The 27,046-nt window shown below is 48.7% G+C and overlaps 1 protein-coding gene across 2 annotated transcripts in view; it reads left to right on the forward strand.

The window, feature by feature from the left end:
* Nucleotides 1-1,128: 1,128 nt before the first annotated feature.
* STAP2 (signal transducing adaptor family member 2) overlaps nucleotides 1,129-27,046 on the forward strand; it is a 27,804-nt gene continuing 1,886 nt past the window's right edge. The window contains exons 1-13 of one of the 2 annotated variants that reach the window (XM_015429769.1): nucleotides 1,129-1,268; nucleotides 4,375-4,446; nucleotides 4,985-5,116; nucleotides 6,033-6,089; nucleotides 8,771-8,958; nucleotides 10,706-10,837; nucleotides 12,877-12,946; nucleotides 14,061-14,163; nucleotides 20,241-20,324; nucleotides 22,057-22,227; nucleotides 23,891-23,926; nucleotides 24,171-24,272; nucleotides 26,561-26,659. In XM_015429769.1, coding sequence (XP_015285255.1) covers nucleotides 1,173-1,268; nucleotides 4,375-4,446; nucleotides 4,985-5,116; nucleotides 6,033-6,089; nucleotides 8,771-8,958; nucleotides 10,706-10,837; nucleotides 12,877-12,946; nucleotides 14,061-14,163; nucleotides 20,241-20,324; nucleotides 22,057-22,227; nucleotides 23,891-23,926; nucleotides 24,171-24,272; nucleotides 26,561-26,659 — 1,342 coding nt within the window. In that variant the 5' untranslated portion in view covers nucleotides 1,129-1,172. The remainder of the gene's footprint in view (nucleotides 1,269-4,374; nucleotides 4,447-4,984; nucleotides 5,117-6,032; nucleotides 6,090-8,770; nucleotides 8,959-10,705; nucleotides 10,838-12,876; nucleotides 12,947-14,060; nucleotides 14,164-20,240; nucleotides 20,325-22,056; nucleotides 22,228-23,890; nucleotides 23,927-24,170; nucleotides 24,273-26,560; nucleotides 26,660-27,046) is intronic. The other variant, XM_015429770.1, reaches the window with a different exon arrangement.

Here is a 27,046-nt window from a genome sequence, read left to right on the forward strand (position 1 = left end):
ACCTGAGGGACCACCTTTCCCCATACGTGTCTCAGAGAGCACTGAGGGTAGCAACAACGCGTGACTCTCCTTGGCCCGAAAGATGCCAGGTTGACCATTACTAGAGCCAGGGCCTTTTCAGTGGCGGCTCCATACTGGTAGCTCCCAGAGAACATCAGGGCCCTGTGGGACCTCTTACAGTTCCGCAGGGCCTGCAAAATGGAGCTTTTCCACCAGGCTTTCAATTAGGAGCCGCCACTGATAAATGAGCCACCAGAATGCATCATGGCCCTATGATATACTATTGGATACTGCCTTTCATTTAAGGGATTGTTTAATGAATGCCGCCATTTACTGTATTCTCTATGTTAGTATTTTATGTAGTTTATATGAATTTTATTGTATTTATGCTTTTATTGTATTTTAATATCTGTAAGTCGCCTTGAGCCAGCTTGTCCGGCAAGGCGGGATACAAGTTGAAATAATAAATAATAAATTTATTCTGGCTCAGATTGGCCAGTTCCAACCAGTTCAAAATAAGTTTTTCTCCAGGCTGGGAGGTACTGGGGCCTAAAGCTGTCAAGTCAGTATGGCGTAGGGGTCCGAGTGCTGAATGAAGATTAGAAGGACCTGGGTTCAATTCCACACACTGTCCTGACGCCTGGGTCTATCACTGGCCTCACTGGGTAACAACACACAAAGGAGGCCCATACATGCGCACGCCCCCAAAGCTCTTGGGAGGAAGAGTAGGATTGAAAAGACCCCCCAAGCAGAGCTTTCTAATTTCACTGTGTCTGTGAATGTGCTGTCGTTGCTAACTGATGAAAGAAAAGCACTCTGCGCAGGCACAGAGTCCCTCTCTTCTTTTTTGGGGACTTTTCACCTACGGGGTCTGAACCTTGGTGCTGGAAATAGGTTTGGGAGTTAATCTCTGTTTCAGCTGAAGCCTTGCAGCGACGGGCACTGGCAGGTTAAGAGACTGCTTTGCTCTGCCCGGAAGAAGGCCTTTTGTCTTGTCCAAGGTTCAGTGGCCCAATCACGCCTGAAGAGGGGAGGGCCTCGGGGAATTTCAGGTAAAAGAAAAACCAGAAAAGAGTAAACAGTGTAGTTTAATTTATGGCACTTTGCTTCCTGGTTCCGGACTGTGAGAGAGAACCTGCCAGAAAGCCTGGGGTGCTGGCGGTGGGAGGGAGATGGCTGTGTCAGCCGGCCAGGGCAGGAAGGCGAGGGCCGGACAGACACCCCATTATTACGAGGGATTCTTGGAGAAGAAGGCGGCGTGGGAAAAAGTAAGTGTTGCCAACTGCCCAGGAAAAACCACAGGCCTGGCTAGCTCCTGAGCTTTTTAGCAGAGGTGGCGTGAGCGGACAAGCTTGTTCGGTATGGTAGGGATTTCATAATTACCATGAATGTTATGTGAGGAGATTGCCAAGATTTTTAAATAAGCATGCTAAAAGAAAACAGGGATAACATTTCTGAACCTCACTTCCAAAGGATTTCCTCCTGAGTCAACGTGTCTAGAACTGGTGCTCCTGCTGATCAGACTGTGCTTTATGCTGAGGTAAATCAGAGACACTCCCCCCCACACACACACACACCCAGTTCACTGTTGGGGTCTGGCAAACTCATCTGATCACAGATTGGCCTTTTTGGTACCCCAGAAGAGGCGCCCCCCCCCGTAAGCCTGCAGCTGAGAGCCTCTCTGGCGGGATGGTTAGAAGCTTGGAGACACGGGTTCAAATCCCCACTCTGCCATGAAGTTCACTGGATACTCTTGGGTTAGTCTCTTTCTCTTCTGCCTGCTCTGCCCAGCGGCATTATTGTCAGGATAAAATGAAGAGCAGAACCCTGGGTATGCTCTTTGGAGGAAGGATGGGATAGAAATGCATTGATGAGACCTTTCTTAGGAGGTCTGCCCCTTCCCTCTCTTGTCTATCCTTGGTGGGTTTGTTGTCTCTGTGCCCTTTTGCTGCCAGCCTTGGATTGCTGTTTTTTAAATCCCTTTGCTTGGTGTATTTTCACCCGTGTTGATGATTAGTGGCCATGGCCATTCTTGCTTCTGGGGTGTTGTAGGCTAATGGGGTTGTTGTGCTGGTTTTGCTTAACCTCAGAGTTTGTTTATTGTTCTCAGTTGCTTTGAGTTTTGATTCTTTTATGTAAATCATCCAGAGAACCATCCTGGTTGAGAGACGGGATATAAATAGGTCCATAGTTGGAGACGGCAGTTTAATTGGGGATCGTGAACCCAAAGGCTTTTTTCACATGTTCAGAGACACTGTTGCTTCATATTTCGGGGTTGACCCATGCTGTCTCCAAGCTCAGGTTTAGCCCCAGCAGTCTTGTGCCTGATTAAGGTGAGTTCATAACAGAAAGAGGGAACTCTCTCTTGTTTTGGACAGAGCGCCCAACTGACGAGGCACAAACCAGCTTGGCTTTCTCTTACGTCTGCAAATGTCAGGAGCTGAGAGAAAAATATTGTTATCTGGTGGAGCCAGCACAGACACCAAGCAGCTAAAGGCAGGTCTTTCCTGTGACCTGAGTCTGTGCATGTTCACTCAGAGGGAAGCCTCACTCTTCGGGGCTTACTCCCACATAAGCAAGCGTAAGATCCCATCTTTGCAGGACGAAGCCAGAACCCATTTACTCAACAGTCAATAGCCCAGAATTCATTGGGGATTTCTGCCACTTGAGAATGTTCCACTGTTGAATTGTTAGCAGGCTATGCCACAGTGACTGTGGAGTATATGTTCCTTATTGATGAAATTATAAGTGTATCATCCAGGACGGGAGACCAGGAGGTTCTCATCAAAGTTACTCCTGAGGGAGGCTGAAAAAGCTTTTCCATTATTTCATTCAATACAGAATTACTTTTTCTGTAATAGTGGCTGAGGAAGAACGCTTAAGAAACAAGGGAGTTATTATACCGGTGTAACAGGCCAGATTCACCCCCCGGCCAGAGTAACCCCGGGGTTACTCTGGCCTAGCCTGGAGTAACCCCGGAGGGGTTATTCTGGCCTAGCCCGGAGTAACCCCGCCGGGCCACGCCAGAGTAACCCATACTAACCCCCGCCTGGCCAGAGTGGTAAGTTAAATGTCAGCTGAATCCAATCTCTTCTTCTTTTTAACTTCTTCTTTTTAACTGCACAACACAACAACCTGTAACCCCGGGCTTAGTTTGACCTAAGCCAAAGTAACCCAGTTGCCTATGCCAAACTATCTGAACCTGGATCTCACAGTCCCCAATATAGAGTGGTAAGTTAAATGTCAGTGTAACCAGCACAGTGTCAACTTCTGAGAAACTTGTCAGCCAATCTGAGATTCCTCTGGGTAGTGAAGAATGGGGTATGAATCCAATCTCATTAGTCAACAGAGCCAAATATCAACAGTACGACGACTGAAATTTCTTTTGAGAGCCAAATTTTTTAAACTTAAACTATATAGGTAGGTACATTGTTATTAACTTAATTAGGGTACTCTTAAGCTGGCCTTTGCTAAAAACGTCCTCAATCTGATTGAGGTACGTTCACTGAGGTCGACCCCTTCCAACTCTCCCTTCCCCCCCCTTTTTAAAAAAGGTTGCCCACAACTTTAGATTAGAAAGAAAGAAAGACGGGGAGAGCATAGAGGGAGGGAGGGCAGAGAAACAGAAAGAGGGAAGAAAAAAGGCAGGGGTTACTCCGGGCTAGGCCAGAGTAACCCTGGGGTTACTCTGGCCAGGAGGTGAATCCGGCCTGTTACCTTGTATCGCTGTTACTGGCAACTATGAGTGTATCTCTCTACATTGTTGGTGCTATTTCTCCTTATCCTGATTGTTATGTCTGAATGTACTATTTGGTCTGTTGGCAACTGGAATCTTGTTATTCGTGTGTGATACTGATGTTACAATTGACTATCGTGTTGTATTGGTCATAATACAGTTTCAGTTGTTAATATTTAATGTGTGCTTTCATATGAGTTGGGAGTCTTTGGTAGGCAGCCCATTTTTGGAGTTTTGCATAAGTGGTTATAGCACCAAGCAGCTAAAGGCAGGTCTTTCCTGTGACCTGAGTCTGTGCATGTTCACTCAGAAGGAGGCCTCACTCTTCAGGGCTTACTCCCACGTAAGCAAGCGTAAGAGCCCATCTTTACAGGATGAGGCGGAACCCATTTGCTCAACAGTCAACAGCCCACAATTCAGTGGGGATTTCTGCCAAGCCAGAGTATCTGTAACTGCAGCCTGAATCTTCAACGGTTTGGTAAATTAAAGCATTTTGGGGGGTAAAAATAAAATAAAATAAAGAGCATGTTCCATTTTCACTTGTACTGGACTTGATTGTAACTTCTTGGAAGCAGAGACTTGATCCATCCAACACCTCAAATACGATACTAATAATTGCTGCTTCCCCCTCCTCACAGGAATACAGGAAATTTTGGACCGGCCTTCGAGGCCTCACTCTGTATTTCTACAACACCAACAGAGATATCCAGGTAAATGCCCTGGGGAAGAGAGACAGTGTTGCCTAGCAGGTGGCCAATCTGTGGCTTGGGGATAGAATTCAGGGCGGGTAGTCGGGAAACAGGTGGCTCAGCTAAATTGCACGTGAGATTCCAACTGGGAACTCCATGCTGTGGTGTACTGTGGTGGTTAGACTAGGGTCTGGACGGCCTGGGTTCAAATTCCCACTTTGCTGTAGACGTTTGCTGGGTTACCTTGGGGCAGTCATGTACTCTCAGCCTGACCTACCTCATAGGGTTGTTGTGAGGGTAAAATGGAGAAGAGGAGAATGATGTAAGCCGCTTTGGGTCCTCGTTGGGGAAAAAGGTAAAATAAGTACATAAAATGTGGTGCTGTTTTTCAACCACTAGCAATAGAGTCCTAGGGGATCAATTATAGGCTGAGAGGTGGAGAACTTTAATATAATGTGAACACCTATAAACGTGGCACAGAGAGGGGAAACTTGAAGCTGAATGGGAAACATGAGGTCTAGAAACTTGGGGCCTGAGTCTACCTGCAATTCCTCCCCAGTATGTCGATCTACTTGATCTGGCTGACTTCGTGTCTCTGGTGGACGACAATACCCCAAGAACGGTGGCTGCGTGGTCCACAGAAGGGGCCAGGTTGACCATCAGGATGAGGAGCCAAGAAGTGAAATTAAAGGTAACCCCCTGGGCAGATGGGGAGGCTTCATGGTGCATTCAGGAGTCAACAGTGGGGAAGTTCATTGACGGGCGGCTCTCCATACAAACAGGAGCTCCAAGCAGACTGCTGCAAACAGAGGCATGAAAATAAAAGAAAGGAGGAGCAGGGGCTTGCAATATTCTGGAATGCAAATGAAAAGCCAAAGAACATTTTGGGGACCTGAAATTCTCCCCAGAATCCCTTGGTCCCTGCCCAGTGCTCTGCCACCAAAATAATAATTTGAGAGAATGTCTCTCCTGAAATCTTGCTAGGACAATCGCCTCATCCTTCCCTTCACATCCCCCCATCCATGGTGTCCACCGCCTCCCCAGTATTGCTTCTCTCACACAGCCCTGCTTGTGACCTATGCTCCTCTGCTTAGGGCCATCCTCCTTCCGTAAATGACTCCACACTTTCTTCCTTGCTGACTCTCTGGCAGTAAATAATGCTAATAAAAGATACATCCAGACGTTTTGGCCTGGCAAAATTTGTATTCTGAGCACATCAGTTCCTGAACATTGACAACGTGGTTTCTGGGAACTGAGGCCTACAGTTTCCCTTCTGTGTTCAGAATGTTCTGCATTAACCTAAGGAAAGTTGATGTGACATTTGTAGAGTTGCCAGGTCACCTCTGTCCACCGGTGGGGGAATGAGGGGGGTACTAGGGTTGCCAGATCCAGTTTGTGGAACTCCTGTAGATTGGGGGCTGGAGCGTAGGGAGGACAGGGACCTCAGTGGGGTACAATGCCATAGAGTCCAAAGGATCCATTTTCTCTGGGGGAACTGATCTCTGTAGTCTGGAGATGAGCTGTAATTCTGGGGGATCCCCAGGTCCCAGCTGGAAGATGGCGTCCCCAATGTGACAGTGTTCTTAGGAAATGCATTTCTGTTTCAGATGGAGAGCTTGGAGTCTCGGGAGATGTGGAAAGGGTTCATTCTCACAATGGTGGAGGTGAGCAAACTCCTATGTCAGAAGGCAAGCCTCCTTTCACAGTGCAGTTATGTGGAAGGTACGCTTGAAGAGTTTCTGGCCTGGAGTTTAAGAGAGCCTTCTTGCTCTTCTGGACCGTTCAGTGGTTATGAGCCATGTAAATACTGGGCCTATGCTGACTATAAGTATATTGCTACACTATTTGAAGACAATCCAGAACAATTCAAGGTAAGAACATAAGAAGTTCCCTGCTGGATAAGATCAGTGGTCCATCTAGCCCACCTGTCTCACACAGTGGCCAACCAGTTCCTCTGGAGGGCCAGCAACAGGGCAGAGAGGTCGAGGCCTTCCCCTGATGTTGCCTCCTGACACTGGTGTTCAGAGGCTGACTGCCTCTGAATGTGGAGGTTCTCCTCAGTCACCATGGCTAGTAGCCACTGATAGACCTCTCTCTTCCATGTCTAATCCCCTTTTAAAGCCATCTGTGGCCATCACACTTTGGCATTTTCAGTTCAAAAAGCTCCGAATTGGAAGGGGCAGGGAAAAGCCTTCCTCTGTCTGCGACCCTGAAGAGCCTCAGAGTAGATGATAATAATGAGCTCAGGACAGCCAATGTGGGGTACTGGTTAGAATATTTGGTTAAGATCTGAGAGACCTGGGTTTGAATCCCTTTGCCATGGAGCTCATCAGGTGACTTTGGGCCAGTCCCTCCCTTGCAGCCTAGCTTACTTTGCAAGGGCTGCTATAAGACTAAAGGGGGTGTGTGTGTGACCACGTATGCTGCCCTGAACGCCTTGGAGAAGAAGCAAGGAAAAACGTACTAGGAAGAGTCCCTGATTTTGCACAAGACAGTTGCTTATAAAAACTGGCCAAGGAACCAATCAGGAAAACTGCTTTTGAGCACATGAAGAGTGTTCTTCTCCCCCTCCCCCCCGGGCCTGGGCTTAGTTTCTGCCAAGTTTTTCTTGGAGCCAAGGTGGTGTAGTGGTTAGAATGCTGAACTAGATAGAGGTTCGAATGTGTGCTCAGCCATGATGCGTTCACTGAGCTGTCCTCTCTCAGCCTTACCTACCTCATAGGGTTGTTGTGAGGATAAAGTTAAAGAAGGTAGAACCGCATACACTCCTTGTAAGGAGGGCAGGATAGAAACGTGATTGAGAGAGAGAGAGTTGCAGCATAGGCACAGGTTTTTGTTGACTACCTGGAAATCCTGTCTCCTGCAGCCATCCTGGGGTTTAAAGGATCAATTTTTCCAGTTGGGTTGCATACATTTTTTCATGTCTATTTAATCCTGGATACTTAAATGACTAGCAGTTAAATTCTATGAACACTTTTGTGACCTCCTTGCTTATTGGGGAGACGGTTTTACCTTTAAACCACCCTCTGTGTACATAAACTTGGTAGATTTCTGCTGCCACCAGGAATTAAAAAATCCAAATCTCTCTCTTTTGGTAGAATGACACAGGGTCTGGGCACTTCAGAGGACTATGTGGCCCTGAGGAAGGACTATTCTGATTTCTGGGATAAGTTTAAACAAATATTGATTTATTTAATAAAGAACAAAATAGGTTTCTGGTTATTTTGAACTGTTGCTGATGAAAGGAACTTGTAAATATAGCTGGCAAAGCTTGGTGTCACAGTCTCTCAAACTCCCAAAACTCCACTCTGACTCTCTCTCTCATCTATTTAGCCACACCAGCTGAACTGTTTGTCTTATTCACACAGAATAGACTCAAACTCTCATATTCACACAGACTAAACTGTTTGTCTTATTCACACAGAATAGACTCAAAAGCTCCCATAGTCATAGACTCTTCAAACTTCACACATAGAATCCTCTCATAGACACCCTTCCTCCCACTCTCAGTCACATCACACTTGTCTCCCTCTATCACTCTTCTTACAGTACTGCAGTCAAACTAAACATTTAAAGAAACACACACACCAAAACATTAAATCATTACAGCTTTCCTGGGAGTAGGACCCACTGAATAGACCTGAGTAGGATTGTAAGCAAACTTGCTCAGGATGACACTGTAGATATTTCACAGTGACTTTTTTTGAGGCCGGCAGAGATTTAGAAACTGTTGGAAGCACACCAGAGGAGAAGGGCGAGCTGAAATGTGGCAGATGGGAAAGGGAGGGTAGTTAGCTGCAGACGCCAGCGATGCTGGTGTGTTCTGCCAGATTTGCGTGTCTCACATACATGACCTCACATGTTTGAAGCTGCCATCTCCCTGAATCAGACCATCGGTCCATCAGCATCACTACTGTCTGTTCAGACTGGCAGCTGCTCTCCAGGGTCTCAGGCAGAAAAGGGTCTTTTATGTCACTTATTACCTGAGCCTTTCAACTAAAGATGCCAGGGATTGAACCTGGGACCAGTTTGGTGTGAGAACCAGTTTGGTGTAGTGGTTAAGTGTGCGGACCATTTTGCAAAAATAAATGTATTTTAGGAAGAATGAAAAACACAAATAATCAAGAAACTCCCATAGTATGGGGCCGGGTGCAGTTTGGCGCCCCTAAGGGCCAGCCCACTCTAGGCGATCGTCAAACAGAGGCTTTTCCACTCATGAGCCATGGTCCCTCCCCCGGTCTCATTTTGCCTTCCTGAAAACCTGTGTGGCCACCGAAAACCGATTCCAAGAAACTCAGCCTCATGGGCCAGCTGGCCTCTAACCCTGTGCTCTGCTCCTCTGCAGATGAAGGTCCCCTCTAGCCTGGCCTTGCTCCCCGGCCACATCTACATGCTCTCCGAAGCTCTTGAGAAGGAGAGGGAGCAGCGGTTCAAGATGGATCTGGCTGACTCACAAGAAGGTTTCCCCAGCCCCAGGATCACGGAGTGCTCCCTTCCGCCTGGAGGAGAGGCAGCAGAGGCAAAACATCCAGAGTGGGTAGAGTTGTATGCTCCTTGGGGGCAGAGGCTTCTCAGTCCATTCAAATAAGGCAGCATGTAAAAGCTCCATATAGTTTTGTTTGGTTTCTATCCTCTCCCATTCCTTCAAGAAGCAATTAAGAGAATAACTGTATTAATAGGTAGTTTCAGGTGGGTAGACGTAAGGCTATCATACTTCGGTCACATTATGAGAAGGCGAAAGTCACTGGAGAAGACAAGTAGCTGTGTTGGTCTGAAGCAGCAGAATAAAGTTGGAGTCCAGTCAGGCCCATTCAAGGCCAAGAAAGTTTTGTTCTGGGTAGAAGCTTTTGTGTGCAGAATAAAAGGTGCCAGTGGACTCCAACTTTACTCTGGAAAAGGCAAGAATGCTAGGAAGAGACGGATTGATTCTGCCAAGGGATTTGCAAGACTGGAGCGAGGCTGCTCATGAGAGGATGTTTTGGAGATCATTCATTCACAGGGGTGCCAGAAGCGAATTGATGGTACTTAATACAGGCGCACCCACACAGTGGTCTGAAGTCTGTAGCGGCAGAACTAAATCCAAGCTGAGCAGCATGGACACAGGAATGTTATCTCCTTACAGGCCCAACATTGCTGCATTTCCCACCTCTGCCTGTTTCCTGGCTCTAGCTGATTGCCAGATTCCCTGAAGTGCTGAATTTGAGAGTTGGGGAGGCGGAGCCAGGGGGCCAAGAGGTGGGGCCTGTCAAGCAGGGGGCGGAGCTTAATTGGTGAGGGAGGAGTCAAATGTCATCTGGTGAAGGTAGAAAATTGAACACAAGGGGTTTGGAGGGTGGGGCTTGATGGATGTGGGGTGGAGCTTAGAGAAAAGGCTCTTTAGCCAATGGGCTGCCCACTCAAATTGCGATCCCTTGCCCTGAGTTCTTCTCCTGCAGATCTTTAGAAGAAGGCTGAAATCCTGAAACTTTAGGTAAAACTGGGACTTGTCAGCCTAGGGCCAGCATGGTGTAGCGGTTAAGAGTGGCAGACTCTAATCTGGAGAACCGGGTTTGTTCCCCCACTCCTCCACCCACATGAAGCCCACTGGGAGACCTTGGGCCAGTCCCAGTTCTCCCAGAACTCTCTCAGCCCCACCTGCCTCCCCAGGTGCTTGCTGTGGGGAGAGGAAGTGAAAGGCGATTGGAAATCGCTTTGAGACTCTTTGAGTTAGGGGAAAGTGGAGAATAAAAACCAGCTCTTCTCCTCGGAAGACAATCCGGTCTCTTTATTCATTGATTTGGTAGCTTTACAACATGGAGATATCAGTGGAGAAAGAAGGGAAGGGCTCTGAGTCTGAGTTCTGTTACGCCCCAAATAAGAAAGGGGCCTGTTTTTGAAATGCAAGAGAGTCAAAGGTAGGGTTGCCAGCCTCCAGCTGGGGCCTGGAGATCTCTTGGAATTCCAACTGATCTCCAGATGATGGAGATCCGTTCCCCCTGGGGCTGCTTTGGAGGAGTGGACTCTACGGCATCCTACCCCATCGAGGTCCCTCCCCTCCCCTCCCCAAGCCCTGCCCCTCCCAAGCTGCACCCCCAAATCTCCAGCAACTTCTCAACCCAGAGCTGGCAACCTGTAGAAGGCAATCATCTGGAAGGGGCGATTTAGTTCTCATCAATCAAAAAGTGTTGGGCGCTATTAAGCCCATTTCACAGATGGGGAAGCCTGAGGCTGGGTGAAGGCGGACGGAGGGAACCTGGGCCGGGATGGTATTTGCCAGCTTTCTCTGTCCCCACCCCCCCAGCTGTTTTTTCAGAGTCTCCAGGACAGAAGCCGAGGCGCTGCTGGAGAAGAACAAGAGTTGTGGGAACATGCTGCTGCGCCCAGGAAGGGATGGCAAGAGCATCTCAGTGACCACGCGCCAGGTGGTGAGTGGGTGAGTCTGGCCCGCAGCTGTTTGGGGTGCCGAGGCTTGAGCTGGGGGACTAGAACAGCCAAGTGAGTCGAGTGAGTTTCCAGCTAAACATTAGGAAGAACTTCCCGACTGTTAGAGCAGTTCCGCAGTGGAGCAGGCTTCTTCGGGAGGTGGTGGGCTCTTCTTCTTTGGAGGTTTTCAGAAAGAGGCTAGATGGCCCTCTGACAGCAATGCGGATTCTGTGAACTTAGGCAGATCATGAGAGGGAGGGCAGGAAGGGTTGCCTCAGTGCTCGGTTCTTGTGGCCCTTTCTTACACGCCCAAGGAAATGCTGATTGCCACTTTGTGGTCAGGAAGCAATTTTTCTCCAGGCCAGTTTGGCTGGAGATCCTGGAGGTTTTTTGTCATCTTCTGGGCGTGGAACAGCAGTCACTGCAGGTGTGTGTGGAGGGGGAGGTATTTGTGAATTTTCTGCCTGGGTTGGACTAGATGACCCTGGAGGTCCCTTCTGACTCTATGATTCTATCATTCTAAGATGTGGTGAGTCACGTCGGGTATTGAGGTTAACTGGTTTGGTTAGTCCAGTCACCATTAGTTAGCAGAGTGCTTAAATACAGCTACAAACGCAAGAGCGTCACTGTCACGGCTCAGGTGGGGTGTCACCTGACGCTGCCACCACTCTGGTTCTAGGCTCCCCTGAGAAGGCCCAGAGCACCCTCCCAGGCCTTTAGACCTCCTTTTTGGCCGAATAATAGGCGTGAGGACCAGGCAGAGTGAACAATGAAAATAGTTTATTTTATAGGAGGTCAAACAAACAAGGTGCAGAATAATAACAGTAAGTGGGTGAAAAGAAAAGAAATCCAATGACCTAATGCGTCTAAATATATACTGTCCCTAGCTCACTATCTTAAGTGGCCTTAGACTACTCACCCTTTCCTCAGGATGAGGGTTTCTTCCCCACAGCAGCCTCAGTCCCTTCTGGCCCTGTTCCCTGGGAAGAAGAACAGCTTTCCCTCTTGTACCAGTTCCTATATTCCCCAGCCCTCTTCTTCCCTATTGGTCAAAATCGGCGCCAAAACTTCCCAAGGCTTTCTGGGGTTTGTAGGCCCCTGGTGGCACAGCCCAGATCATGACAGTCACTTCTACCAGATTACTTAGATTACAGAGCTACACAGAGCCACATTGCAAGTTTAGAAGAGAAACACTTCTCTCTTTATTTGAGAAGTACACTTTGGATAGGAAAGAGGAGAGACTGATAGATGGCTAACTTACGAGCTAAAGGATGGAGGCGGACGGCGAGAGGCCAATCTGCCTCATGGTGCCAAGAGAGGACAGCATGACCCTCTCTTGGTGCGTGCGGGTGGAGAGCAAGTCTTCATTCAGAGTGACAGAGAAGCAGGAAAGGGAAATTTGTCCCTGAGGGCACAGTCTGCACATCAAAGAGGATAGTGGCAGAAGAGTAGATACAGGAAGAAAGATCAGTGTGCCTATCTAGCTGTCTAGCTTCTCTTGCCACTCAGTCTGGAGGTCTGAGGCAGGGGACATCGCACCTGGAACTTCCAGTTACGAGGTGGCATTGCTGTGCCATTTGAATTAGTACGCCATTGTCCTCCTGTCTCCCAGAGGTTGCCAGCGGGGGACCTCTCCTCACAGAACTAGGGGTACACCCCATGAAGTTGATGGGCAAGTAAAGAAAGTACTTCTGGCAGTGCTCAGTAAACCTGCAGAACATGGTGCCACAGGTGGTAGCAATGGTCCTTGCTTTTGATAACTTTCATATGGCTTAGGCCAGCTCAAGGAGGAGCACACCTTCAAGGGTGGTCAGCCATGACGGCTGAATGGAACCTCCCTGTTCAGAGGCAGTATACCTCTGGAAAGGAACAGCCGAGGATTGTTTTGGCCACTGGGCTCTGCTTATGGGCCTATGGTTGGCCACTGCAAGAACAGGGTGCTGGATTAGATGAACCCTCCTTGGTCTGATCCAGTGGGATTCTTGTTACATTCTCATGACCTGGGAAGGCCATTTTTTTTAATCGAGGGCCCTTTCTTCTCTGTTGCAGAACCGCTGTTCTAAAGCACTATAAAATCAACCAAGTTGGGAAACAATACATCATTGATGTTGAGGATCCGGTAAGATGGCAGTTCCTGGTCGGGCTCCCAACATTGCCTCAGCAAAGGCTGGAAGATCTGGGGATGAGGGTGGTGCCTGGTTGGGGTGGAGTTGGGGGGAGGATGTGATGTCACTCCTGGGTGACATTCTATGCTGCCTCCCCTAGTCTGTGGCATTTACCATTGAGACCAGGAGAAATTCCAAGACTGTCACTGTGTGGAGTCCATTTTCTACTCCTCAGTTCCTCAAGTGCAGGAAATTGGGGCTGCCCCACGTGGGTAAATAGAAAGTCTAGGGCCTGGATTTAGCAGGAGTGCAGCTAAGCTTACTAGCTACCTGTGGAAAGCCCCTCGTTCAGTCCCTGGCATCTCCAGCAGGCAAACGGTCTTGGGTCGCAGCAGGTGCTGGGAAAGGTCTTTCCGTGCCTCAGGCCATGGGCTGGATGGAGCAGCCAGGGAATAAGGCAGATCCATTGGCATGTCAGCAAAGGGAGGGGCTGTGGCTCAGTGGCAGGACACTTGCTCAGTAGATGCAGGAAGTCCAGTCCCCGCCATCTCCAGTGTAAAAGGTTCAGGGGCAGGTGAAAGACCTCCACCTGAGATCCTGGAGAGACCCTGGCAGTCTGAGCAGACAATACTGATGGACCAAGGGTCTGATTTGGTATAAGGCAGTAGGCGGGCTTAGGGAGGGGGTTCCGGGCATATGGGGCACCGCGACACCTGGGGTGGAGGGGACGGGCAGACTCATTTCAGGAAGCAGGTATAAATTGAATTAAATAAATAAATAAATAATAAAGTTCCTCCGTGCCGTGGAAGGCTCCCTCTGTCCATTTCCACAGGGGAAGCCTCTCTTGAAGGAAAAGCCCATTTCTTTTTCTCGAGGCCTATACGGTTACAGGGCAAGGCTGTGCTGGGAAATGAGGGCAGAACTGAAGTCCAGGAGCCCGCAGCCCCGTGCACCCAAGACTCAGGCCCCACTGAACATAGTGGGCTTACTTCTGAGTAAGCATGCCTAGAATTGCATGGTAATCCTCTCTGAGCAGTCAGCCGTGAAACGGTTTGAAGCCCTTTGTTAGCAGGGCATCCAAGGGAAGGGCTGTTTTGTTCATTGTCCTTTGTTTCCTTGTTCCCGCAGTACTGCTGCTCCTCTCTGGCAGGCGTGGTGGAATTCTTTGTTAAAACCAGCAAACACACCCTGATCCCCCTGCAGCTTGACGACAGCTATGCGGAAACCCTGGGTACGTTTGTGGAATGAAGGGACATACCCACAACCAGTAGGAGGCAGGGACGTAGACTTTCCAGTTTCGGGGAGGGGGGTGCCTGGGGCTGGGCCAGAGGCGTTGCTTTGTTAGGTCCTTAAAAGGATCGTGGGGCCCCCCAGTGACATCATAGGGAGGAGCCAGTGACATCACAAGGAGGGGCCTCCATTGTCACTATCTATGGAGGCGGGGCCATGTTTCCTTTTTTTAAAAATTCACTTTTGAAATTCTCACTTTAAGATCTGCAAATATACATACCATGTGCATAGGACAAAATACTGGTCACAAATTTAACAGTAAGAAAGGCAACACGGAAAAGCCTGTGGGGAAACGTTTTAGACGTTTTCCTGGACATTCATTAATAGGAGGGTAACTTTGTATGGAAATTTGCTTCAGCAAATGATCTTCAGACAGCTGAAATACAGCTTTAACTTTTAATTAACAATGCAAACTGTTTTTTTATTTACATTTTAAAAAAATTACAATAAAATCAAATATTCTCCCAATTCCCTATTATTCTTTCTCCTGTTCCCACAAGCATCCTCGCTTGCTATATCCTACCTGTCCTTTCCAATTTCCCGTCACCTTCCCACCCCAGTACTTGCCATGTGTTGGTATGATAAGTGGCAAACCTATACAGATTGCCTCGTCTAAGTACAACCCACTTGTTAAGATGCAACAATTCAGAAACCCTGTACTTAAATCATTGAATGTGTTTGTTCTAATTGATGTTCTTTGAATGAACTCATTAGCTATAACATTAAGATCGATTTCCTGAGAGATTTGTTTATGTCTGTGAAGAAGAGAAGAGATTGGATATACCCCGCCTTTCACTACCCAAAAGAGTCTCAGAGCGGCTTACAAACTCCTTTCCCTTCCCCTCCCCACAACAGACACCCTGTGAGGTAGGTGGGGCTGAGAGAGCTCTGACAGAAACTGTTCTTTTTCAAGAACAGCTCTTATCAGAACTATGGCTTGCCCAAGGTCATCCAGCCAGGTGCAAGTGGAGGAGTGGGGAATCAAACCCAGTTCTCCCAGATTAGAGTCCGTGCACTCTACTGGCTCTCTTGACTGTAGAAAGGTCTTTATTCTACAAAGGCATGAGATTGACCTTTCTGAGGTTCAGGAGGAAACAGGTACGGTAAAGCCTATTCTGGGAAGTTTAACTAATTCTGGTAGTAGCTGATGCAGACTTTTCCCTTGTTCTTTACTGAACAGATCAATCACATTACGAAGGCTTAAAAGTTCCATGTCTTGCAATATCCAAAAACATATCCCAATGAAGCTGTAGTCAGGCAGCATCCAAAGTCAGTTTTGTAAAGGTTTAGAATGTATATCCTCTCCTGTGGCAAACTTTTCAGTTTTGCTCATGTGTTGGGACACATCTGAGGAAAAGCAATTGTGTAAACTGCTGTAGATATTATCAATGATTTCCTAACACTATTACAGGCTTGAAACCAGTTCATGTTAGCTGTAGCTGCCTAAGTGGTGAACAATTGTGAATACACACCTACTTGATCAACTCTTTAGAGTGTAGACATTTTAAAAAGAATGCTTAACAGGCTTGCTGAGGTCATTAATTAACTTTTAAAAGGATCTGGTCCAGCATCCACTTCAGCAAACATAGAAAAACCACAGGCTTGAAGAAGATGCAAAAGATCTATCTACCAAAAGAATCCCCAAATCCTATAGGAACACATTTGGTGTAGTTTTTTCTAAGCATTAGCTAGTTGGCTGCCCCTTTGAAACTGTACCACACCATTTTAGGTAACAGCAAAATGAAGAGCATGAACACATACAGAGTGCACATTCCTTGTTCTCTCTGGGCTGCACACAGGTCAAAAGGAAATTTTAAAAGGCCTCTGATCTGCATGTCCCCCCAATCTCACTTTCCCCCCAAATGTAAATTGGAGCCAAGCAAGTATGTTGGGCCCAACAGAGGCTTTGTAGTCTGATTGTTGCTACATTGAAAGTGGGTGGAGCCAGCCAGGGTTAAGGACTATACTTTCTTTTCCAAAAGACGCCAAACATATTCAAGGATTGATATGTGCTGGATATCAAAAACCTTAGTTATTAATCTAGAGAGGGCAAAGATACAACCGAAAAGTTTTGCAGATCACAATTACCGTTTACAATATTAAGTCTCCTCCAGCCCTCTAGACCGGTGGGATAGAAAAAATGGCCACCTTCCCTAGACCTCAGGTCAGTCTCCCCTAGGGTTGCCAAATGTAAAATCCCTACCGGCGGGGGAGCGTCCAGCCGGTCCGGGAGTCGTCTTGAAAAGTGTGCGCGCGCTGTGCCGCCGGAGCATCACCCGGAAGTGACGTCACACGCTGGGCGGGGCCACGCCATTTCCCTTCTCATAGGAATCATTTGTGATTGTGCCTTCAAGATTTCACTTTTAAGAAACTCCCACCGCTCTTGAACTCTTCTCAAGTATTTCTGACCATGAGATTCTACCCCGGGTGACGCGCACGCCAGGGCGGAGTTCCCCCCGGGCCCCGATTCCCCGGCGTCGGGTAACGGGCCTCCGGGGCGGGGGGAATTCCGCCCTACCGGGGGGGTTGGCAGCCCTAGTCTCCCCTGATGGATGCAGCTGCAAGAGACCTTCTCTTCCTGTTGCAAGGAATGTTATCCGATCTCTTTCCCCGCACAGGTCAAGGCAGCGTTTCCTTTCTCCAGAGATCTGTCTTCCTAAAGACTCCCTGGCAGCATTTGATACCTCCCTGCTTGGAGAAGAGAGGAGGGAGAAGGGGGATGTTTAGCCATCCCGTTGTCTATCCTGCTAGCTCAATTAGCATTTGTAAGAAGGTGAGCCTGGAAGGTCATCACACACAGACTTCCTTCTTTACAGAGGAAAAAACCCACATGGGGGAAATTTTCCTGCTTGCCAACGTTCCAGGAGAAAAATGCATTTATTCACAGGATCCATTACCCCATTCATATCTCTGAAGATCTATACAGATTGCCTGTATGGATTGGAATACATTTTAATAAACATAATCTAGAATGGATTGGAAAACATTTTACTAAACATAAAGTTTGTCACTATTGCCTGTCACTGGTTGCGTGGGAGAGGCTCAGTCCTCCCCAATCCAGGGAAGGCCTGAGCCCCCAAGCCCCCCCATAGTTAATGCCTTTGGTGGGAGGCCTTTGCAAGGTTACCTGCTTTTCTAGTCTGGGGAATTTAGCTGACCTCAACTCACCAGAGCTCAGTGAGGCATTCTTTCTCCAGGCTTAATCTTCCAGCCCAAACAGAAACATTTAACTGTTTGTATCCTCTAGAAATCATTTTCTGTTGACTTGGTAACATTGGTTTGGCAGCTACTTTGAGCAGACCTCTGGAGAAGCAGCCTGGGAAAGGTCTGAGCCAAGAAAAGGATTCATACCAGGGGTGGTTTCCAGCCCGGTAGCTAGGGACTTTTTTGGGAGGGGGCCATGGGGGGGCGGTTTTGAGTCAGTTTCAGCGTGCTGGTCAATTTCACGCCATGGCACCCCCGGCTCAGCAGAAGGCCGCTTCTCTCCCCCCTCCCGCTTTTGACATCCTGCATAAATTACCCCCCCCCCCGGTTAAAAAAAGGTGTGACTGTCTTCCACCCGGGGTTTTTGCAGTCCAAAGAAGATTTAAGTCGGGGTGTTTCTCAGTCAGAGTGCAAAGTGGCACGCAGGTGGTGAGTTGAGGCACTTCGGGGACAGCCCGGGAGGGAGGAGGCCCAGAAGAAAAAGGAGGGGACCGGGCCCCGTGGGCCCCGCGTTAGCTACGGGCCTGACGGGTCACCACCACACCCAATAAATTTGGACTCGCAGGTCACCACACCCAAAAGGCTGGGAATCATTGTCTTAAAGAACCATCAGAGCTTCCTTTTCCAGATGAGGACGAGTGGGGCACATGATTTTTGATTCTACTCCTGTGTCCCGACATCCCCACTTTTCTTGCTGCTGTTCTGCATTTCTTTGATGTTGTTTGATGCTGTTGCAAAAAAAGGCTGAAAAACGCATAGATCTGAGGGCATTTTGGCACATTTTGGCTGCTGGTGTGAAAAGCAAGGCTCCTGCTAGGGACATTCAATGCAGTAGCCAGATCAGGACGAGTGGGGCACATGATTTTTGATTCTACTCCTGTGTCCCGACATCCCCACTTTTCTTGCTGCTGTTCTGCATTTCTTTGATGTTGTTTTGATGCTGTTGCAAAAAAAGGCTGAAAAACGTATAGATCTGAGGGCATTTTGGCACAAGGGCACAGCTGCTGGCATGAAAAGCAAGGCTCCTGCTAGGGACATTCCAAAACATAATGGGGATTATTGCATCAAACCCGCTGGGATGAGAAATTCAATAACAAGCTTAATAGATGCACACAAGCCAGAGGCTAGGGGGACGTCCCTGCCCAGAAACAGATCCCACTTGGCTCTGTTTGTAGGTAAAGGTGGATTCAGCAGCTGTGATATCTTCTGATCCCCCTTGAGGTCACCATCAGAGGGAGCTATAGACTGTCCCAAAGCTCCTTAGTGTAAGCCTCCAAGCCTCCGTGGTCACGATGGATCTCTATTTCCTGTCTAGATAGCTCCAGATGGGTGGTCATGTTTTTCTGTCTGCAGCAGTAGAAAAGAGCAAGTGTCCAGCAACACTTTAAAGATTAACACAATTTGTGGCAGGGGAGGAGTTTTCATGAGTCACAGCTCACTTCTTCAGATAGGTCAAGATGGGTGGCTGTGTTATTCTGTCCGCAGCAGGAGAAAAGAGCAAGAGTCCAGCAGCACCTTCAAGACTAACAACATTTATGGCAGGGCATGAACGTAGCCACAAAGGGGCATTTGGGGGCAATGCCCCCATGTATGAGCCCTGCACCACCCTGGGAGGATGGCAGACCCACCCACCCCCATGGTGCACTGTGCTCTTTACCCCTGCCAGCTCTTCCTCTGTACCCCTTGCTGGCTCTTTCTTCACAAGCCCCAAGAAGGTATTTGAAGAGACACATGTCTCTTTAAATACCCTTCCTTTTACTCGCTGGTATGTGCCACCTCCACAACACAACTCAGGGTGGGAAGGGGAAATATTTACACATAATCACATTACTTTGTATCTTACGAAGTGAGTAGTGACTCACGAAAGCTCCTCCTCTGCCACAAATGTTGTTAGTCTTGAAGGTGCCCCTGGACTCTTGCTCTTTTCTCCTGCTGCAGACAGACTGAAGAAGTGAGCAGTGACTCACGAAATCTCCTGCCCTACCACAAATGTTGGTCTTGAAGGTACCCCTGGACCAGGCCCGTAGCTAACGTGGGGCCCACGGGGCCCGGCCCCCTAGCAGTTTTTATGGGCCCCCTTCCTGAGCCTCGGCTCCCCTACCCCAGCTCCCCTTGATTGCCTGTCAGCCTGTTGGCAGGGAGGACAAGGGCAGTAATTTCAGAGGCTGTCCCTGGTGCTGTGCCCCGGGAAGAGGCACTGGGGCTCCTTGGCGGAGGGGAGCTGGACCCAGAGGCTGTGGCTGCTGCAGCCCTTGCCCTGGAGCCTTTGATTGGATTAGCAGGTGGGGCCCCCCAGGCCCCCTCCCTAAAAAGTCCTTAGCTACTGGGCTGCCCTGGACTCTTGCTCTCTGTCAAGCTCAGGCTAACTTTTGATTTCTTTAAACTCTGTTTCTCGTTACCTTCGCTTGTCATTTTGAATTCCTAAGCGGGGGTGTGTGTATGTTGTTGGAGTGCATGGGAGTAGAAGCTGTAACTTTCATGAAGAAGTGCCCCAAGTCAGTTTCCCGTGAGACTACCATTCTCTGCCAGTCTGGCCTAGATAGGGCACCATATAGCTGTCTGTGTTGCCATACTAACACCAGGGGTAGAGGTGACGTGTATGGATGTGGAATTTTATGCTTTTACCTATATCTTGTAATTTCCCGCACATTTCCTCAGTTCTAACAAATTGCCAATAGTGTGTGTGGAAAGTGAATTAGCTGGGGACCAGACACTCTTCTCTACTACTTTCCCATCTAGCTCTTAAAATCCCTAGCCAGGACTTTCTGGTAATCTCACCCCTTCTCTTCTTCTTTCCCTTGCTTGTTTCCACAGAGTTTGTGTTGACGGATAACGAAAGTGGCGAAACCACGCAGATGATCCCAAAGCCCCCCCGACTGCCTGATATCCCCCGAAGAGGTGACTCTTCTTGGCTTATGCCAAAACTGATCTTTTCCTTCTCGCTGAGGGCTAGGCACTTGGGAGATGCACCCAACTTTGAATGACTTGGATCTTGCCCTCTGGGATTCCAGGGGCTTTGCCAGTTGCTTTCTGCTTTTGCAGTCTGACGCAGGCAGCAAAAACAGGTTCCTCCAACCCCTGGGTCAGTTTTAACAGAACTACCCTGCATAGAGATTGTTTCCACTACTGGCTGGGTCTCTGTGTACACTGTGCGTATAAAGATATCAAAGTTCTCAACATTGCACTGAGGTAACCCAAATTCTGTAGCAAGTGAAGGTCGGTTTTGAAACCCTGATGTCTGGCTGAGTTCCTGTGATGTCCTGGAATGTTTGCAGACATTTCCGCTTTCTAGTGCAAATGCCAATGGATGGGGCAAAACCCTATCTTCTAGCTAGGAGGTGGATTCAGGTGGGTCACTGTCAATGTTCCCTCTAAGATATGGAGTCTTGTGAGCAAAAATTCTACTTTGTGAGCTACTGGCATTAAAGTTGTGAGTGAGCGATTTGGCTGCTGCATAAATCAGTTTGCTTTGGAGCCATTCTTCCTGAGCTAAGACAAAAATCTGTGAGCCGGAGGCTAAAAATCTGTGAGCTAGCTCACACCAACTCAGCTTAGAGGGAACTATGGTCACTGTGCTGGTCTGAAGCAACAGAACAAGGTTTGAGTCCAGTGGCACCTTTAAAACCAACAAAGTTTAATCCTGGGTATAAACGTGCATGCACACAAAAGCTTATACCCAGAATTAAGCTTTGTTGGTCTTAAAGGTGCCACTGGACTCAAACTTTGTTCTATCTCCTAGCAAACCCTGAAAATCCAGCTCTTCCCCTTGTCAGCTAAGCTGCCATGGAGGTTGGGGGGGGGGTCAGTTGTGCTCTAATCGCTTTTGCATTCCTTCTGTGCTTCTTTGCTGCTGTAATGCTTATCTCTAAGTTCTGCAGGTGGTGGGATGGGGATGTCTAGTTCTGAGGGAACCGTGGGAGCGAGCTTGGTTCCCAGCTTCAGCGCAAATGGCCTGAGCGCCTTCTCCTGCGTGCGGCAGTGTAGCTAATTGGCCAGGGCAGTGGGGGTGGTGGTTTGCATACGAATACCCTATAACCTATTATGCCCCAGGGGCAGCCGCCATTCTTAACAGTGCCTATGTTACTGCATCTATAGCTCTTCAATAAAGTATTACCTTTCCTGATAAGCGTGTACTACATTGTTGGCTGTGAGTTCTGACACCCCTTGACCCAGCCTCTGAAATAAATGAATTTAAGGCATGCATGTTACCATTGCAGCATGTATATGTTGGGGACAGGGGAACACATGATGTTTATTCATTTTAATCGGGTTACCAACCTTCAGGTGAGGCCTGGAGGTCTCCTGGAATTATAACTGATCTCCAGACTATGGAGATCAGTTCCCTGGATAAAATGGCTGCTTGGGAGAGTGAACTCTCTGGCGTTGTATCCCACTTAAGGTCCCTCCCCTCCCTAAACTCCACCCTTCCCAGACTTCACCCCAAATCTCCAGAAATTTCCCAACCCGGAGTTAGCGATTCTATTAATATTGCTTACTTTTAAATTTTACTTTCTCCCTAACGAGGCCCCAAATTGGCACATGACTGGTGCAAGTTCTAGAATTTGCTCCAGGCATCACGGAGAGGTCCTGAGACTCAGCTCATTCCACCTGTGCACTTCTGTCTACCCAGCAGTTGTCTCAGAGCAACCCAAGAAGCCCTTGCTGCCTCCAAGAAGCCAGCCACAAATAACCCCTCCACCTCTTCCACCCGTCCCACCAGCTCAGACCCCTCGAGCCAGCATGCCTGAGAACGAATACATGGTGGAGGATGAACCAGAGCAGACCTACATGAACCCTGAAGGTGAGCTGAGAGTCGCACAGAGGCTCGGGATCAATGTTCGGTATTGAAAATTGGATGTCCTCCGTGACTGGCGAGCCCACTGTTGGCAGAGCTGCGGCGATGTCCTAAAATGTTCACAGACTTCTCAACTGTACAGGACAAATGCAAGGACTGTTGTATGCTATCAGGCCGCTCCACTTCCCCCCCTTTTATAAATAATAAATTGTAATAATTGCTATTGATTTAATTTGAATCCCTTCCTCTAAATTGCTCAGGGTGGCACGCATGGTTCTCTCTCTCCTTTTTATCCTGACAACAGTTGAGGCCGAGAGAGAGAATTTCCTGGCAGAGGAGGAGTTTGAACCTATGTCTCCCAGCATGGTGTAGTGGCCTTTGGCCACGGTCACACTGGCGGCTTGGCGTGATATGGTGCCGCCTCTAATTGAATCGGTTGGAAGTGTTGCGGGCCATATCTGCCGCACAGCACACCCTGCTGTGGGTTACCCACGGAGACATCCCGTGGTAAAGCATCCACATTATTGCAGCACCTCAGCCATGGAGTGCACTGCCAAAAAAATCCCTCAAATCATGCATGCATAAATACGCATGCGCACACATGTGCATGCACACACATGCGCATATAGGCAGTTTTTTAAAAAAACCCTCCCTAGCAGCAGAATGGATCTGCAGGTTCAGACTGCCAGCTCTGTTCTGCGCATGCTCCCCACATTCAGACATCCAGCCATGTGCAATGACTGCGTGGGGAACTGAAAACATCACTTGTGATGTGGTGCCTTTTTAACCCGGCTCCAAGTTGTCCTATGACGAGAAAAGTATGGCTGGGGAACGCCTGACAGATGTGGCTGTCTGACTGCGCCCATTTGATCCGGAGGGGCGGGGTGGCTGTGTCGGGCCAAACTGCCCGTGTGATCACGGCCATAGTGTCGGGCTAGGATCTGGGAGAGCCAGGTTCGAATCCCCACTCTGCCACAGAAGCTTGCTGGGTGACCTGAGGCCAGTCTGTCACACACACTCAGCCTAGCCTACCTCACAGGGGTGGTTGTCAGGATAAAATGGAGAAGGGTAGGATATTGTAAGCCACTTTGGGTCCCTTCTGGGGAGGAAAACTGCACATAAATAAAGTAAAATAAAATATAGGCTTTCAAATGCTACATTTTAGATGCTGAGTTAAGGCACACACATAATAAGACATCGGTTTTATGTTGTTGCTTTTCTATATATTTTGTAACTGGGGGAAAGACTCCCCTGTGGTGCCCACTTGCTCAGTCTCTGAACCACAGCCGCTCTTTCGGTTTGCTGTCAAGCTGTCAAGAAAGATCCCCCAAATTAATATATAATTTTTGCTAATTAAATCCATCCTTAAATTCCTCCGGCTGCTGTGTCCCATGTGGAACAATAGTGGCTCTTTCCAAATAGGTCAATCATCTCTAGTGCGGGGACTGATTGATATTCAGTCTATTAATAAAGCGCATGTAATGTCTGCGGCCCAGAACTCCTTCCCCTACACATTTTTGTCTGTTTGTTTTAGAACTGGGGGGTTAGAAAGCTGGGTGTCTGCCCAGAGATGGAGATTTTGCCCCTGATTTCTAAGGTCTGGAGTGGGAACAGAGGGACCCTTTGTCTCTCCGTCTCTTTGATGCCCGTTTTGTATTTTTTCCCCCAGATGAGGCTGAGATCAGGCAAACGGAGACGCCCAGAGGTAAGTGGGTCTGGCTCAATGGTCTGAGCACAAAGCTGTTGTCGATGGGGCCAGAGCAGCCAGGAGGGCTCTCGCTGGGCTGTCAGCCTGCTCTCTTGGCAGAAGAAATGGTCATGAATTGGCAGTGGCCCAGGCAAAAAAAGAAAACCTCCCCAAATCCACTCTTCCCCCCCCCCCAATGCAAGGGTTTCTTGCAAAAATTCAGTAACAAAAGTCCGCTTCCGCTTCCTTTTGTTCTTGACAGGGAAAGGCCAGCCTCCACCAGGTGGAACCAGAGTCAGCTGGATTGCAGGCAGCACACCGCCTAAAGTGCCCCCTGTGCCACCCAGCAAGCCCCCCAAGCCAGGTACACGACCCACTCCTCTGACGGGAAACTCATTTGCTCCCACAGCATGCCAGGTGCGGTACAGCCCTCCAAAGTGTGGCACAGTCTCTAACCAGAGGGTGTTACAAACAGTTCAGCTGAGGGGAGCCTCCTCACCAGAAACGAAACCAGGGAGTGCTCTCTGTCCCATTTTGGGGTCTGGATGTTGAGAGCCAAATCGGGCCCCTGCAGCATTTGAACAATGAGTTTGGTGCAGCTGCCATCTGGCTCAAGAGACCTGAATCCAACTCCTTTAAAAAGAAGTATCTAGTTCAGGTCTCCCCAACTTTTTTCAGCCGGTGGTCACCTTTGGAATTCTGACACAGAGTGGTGGGCACAGCCACAAAATGGCTACCACAAAGTGGCTGCTGCAGGAGAGGGAGCTGGCCACAAAATGGCTGCCCCAGCTGACTTGCAGTCACGCAGTGAAGATCCTTGTGCTGTGGGGACAGCTGCTACCAAAGCGATCGCTTTAAAATCGGCACAGTCAATCAAATCTCCAGTGGCCAGTCAGCAGCCTTGCTGGGCCAAATCCCCGCCTGGCCTCTCCCACTTTCTAAGAACACTTGGCGGTCGCCAAGAAAACTGCCAGTGGTCACCATGGCACCCACAAGCACCATGTTGGGGAACCCTGGTCTACTTTGACCCTTGGCCTAATGCCTGCATGGATGTTGTTGAGAGGTTACAGTGGAGCTGGGGAGAACACTCTTGTAAGCTGCTTTGGGTCTCCGTCATAGAGAAAAGTGGGATATAAATCTGTAAATAAATGAGGTTCAGCCAGGAGGCTGTATCATGGGCCCTCCAAAAATATTGGTATCTGAAGAAGTGAGCAGTGACTCAGGACCCTGCCCAAAATATTGTTAGTCTTGAAGGTGCTCCTGGACTGTTGCTCTTTTCTCCTGCTGCAGACAGACTAACACAGCCACCCATCTTGATCTATCTGAAGGAGTGATCGGTGACTCATGAAAGCTCCTTTCCTGCCACAAATTGTGTTAATCTTTAAAGTGCTGCTGGACTCGTGCTCTTTTTTACTGCTACCGACAGACTTACACCGCCACCCACTTTAAGCTATCTGAAGAAGTGAGCAATGACACGCAAGAGCTAATCCCATGCCACAATTTGTGTTAGTCTTGAAGGTGCTCCTGGACGCTTGCTCTTTTCTCCTGCTACAGATAGACTAACACACCTCCCTATCTTGATCTATCTGGGAGACAGTGACTAGCCGAAGGTCACAGTCGGACAGACACTGTAACCTCTATGCCACAACTGGCATTGCTCTTCTATAGCCAGAGGGCTCTGTGCTCCTTTTTCGTCTCTAGATGAAGGATTTCAGGACACAGAGACTGGGAGAGAAGGCCCTACACTGCTGCCCCTCAATCTTGATCTATCTGGGAGACAGTGACTAGCCGAAGGTCACAGTCGGACAGACACTGTAACCTCTATGCCACAACTGGCATTGCTCTGTGCTCCTTTTTCCTCTCTAGATGAAGGATTTCAGGACACAGAGACTGGGAGAGAAGGCCCTAAACTGCTGCCCCTCACTGTAGTAGACGAGATGGACTCCATATTCTCACAGGGGAAAAGCGAGAACTGACCGAACACCCATTTTGCACCCAGAAGGTCCCAGGTTCAGTCCCTGGTGTTTGCACCTGTAGGTATTTGGAAGAGCCTCCTTCAACTGAAGACCGGCCAGTACTGCGCTGGGTGCTCCAACAGTAGAAAGCAGCTGAAAAGTACGCAGACGGAGAGTGATTTCAGCAAAGCATACTTTATGCGATCAGGAACAAGACAACTTTGGCCGGCTCGCGGGCCGGCTTATATTCCCCGAGAAACCGCCACCCAAAACACCCCCCCACTTCCCAATAGGTTATTTACAGTGGCCGAGAGTCCCATAGGCTCCTGGCCGGGAACCTAGCCCCCTGATTGGAGCAGGCTAGGATCCGCATAGTCCATTGTCTCTTGGAGCGAAGCTCGACATTTGTGCCTGACCACGCAGAGCCCAAGCCGGCCACGCGGTCTGGACTGGATACATTACAGCAGCTTTGTCAGTTTGCCATGTAGGAGCAGCAGGAGTCGCCAGAGGCTCCATGCTCAGTTATACAGTACCTTGTGCACCCTCTGGCCTTTTCCTGGTCTGATCACAGTAGATATTTATAGTCAGTAGTGTTTCAAGTAGTGCGATGCAATATATGGATTGCCAGGTATGTGAGGATGAAGACGGTCCACCTCTGCCGAGTCTGATCTGTCGCTTCCTTGTGTGTTTTCCAAAGACATCAGTGCGGTTGTGACTCCCAGTGATCCGGCCAGCTGCTGCAGAGTACAGAAACCTTCTCGCCTGGCCATGTCCTTGCCGAGAGGATTCTCTATCGGTAGGTCGTGGGATGCAGTGGGGAGGGAGATTCATTTTCATTGCAAATGGCCAGGATGCCATGCTCTGCCCACTTACTCGGATGTAAATTCCATTGGACTCAGTAGGACTTTCCCCCAAGTAGATATGCAGCAATGAGCTGTCTAACCAAGCAGTTTCTATCAGCTTCCAGCTGGTTTAACCGTTGGTAGTTGACCTCCCCCAAGGACTCCTGGGAATTGTAATTTTGCTGACCAAATTGGTCTGCGGCTTGGAGTTCCGCTCTTACCAGAAAAAGTAAAATATTTGCAGCTTTTTATGGTAGGAGGGGAAAAGATGACTAAGGGGGAAGTTTGAGTCCAGTGGTACTTTTAAGGCCGATAAAAGTTTAATTCTGGGAATAAGCTTT

The sequence above is a fragment of the Gekko japonicus genome, unplaced genomic scaffold (genome assembly GCF_001447785.1).
Source record: "Gekko japonicus isolate JY-2015 unplaced genomic scaffold, Gekko_japonicus_V1.1 scaffold953, whole genome shotgun sequence".
NCBI classification, from domain to species: Eukaryota; Metazoa; Chordata; class Lepidosauria; order Squamata; family Gekkonidae; genus Gekko; species Gekko japonicus.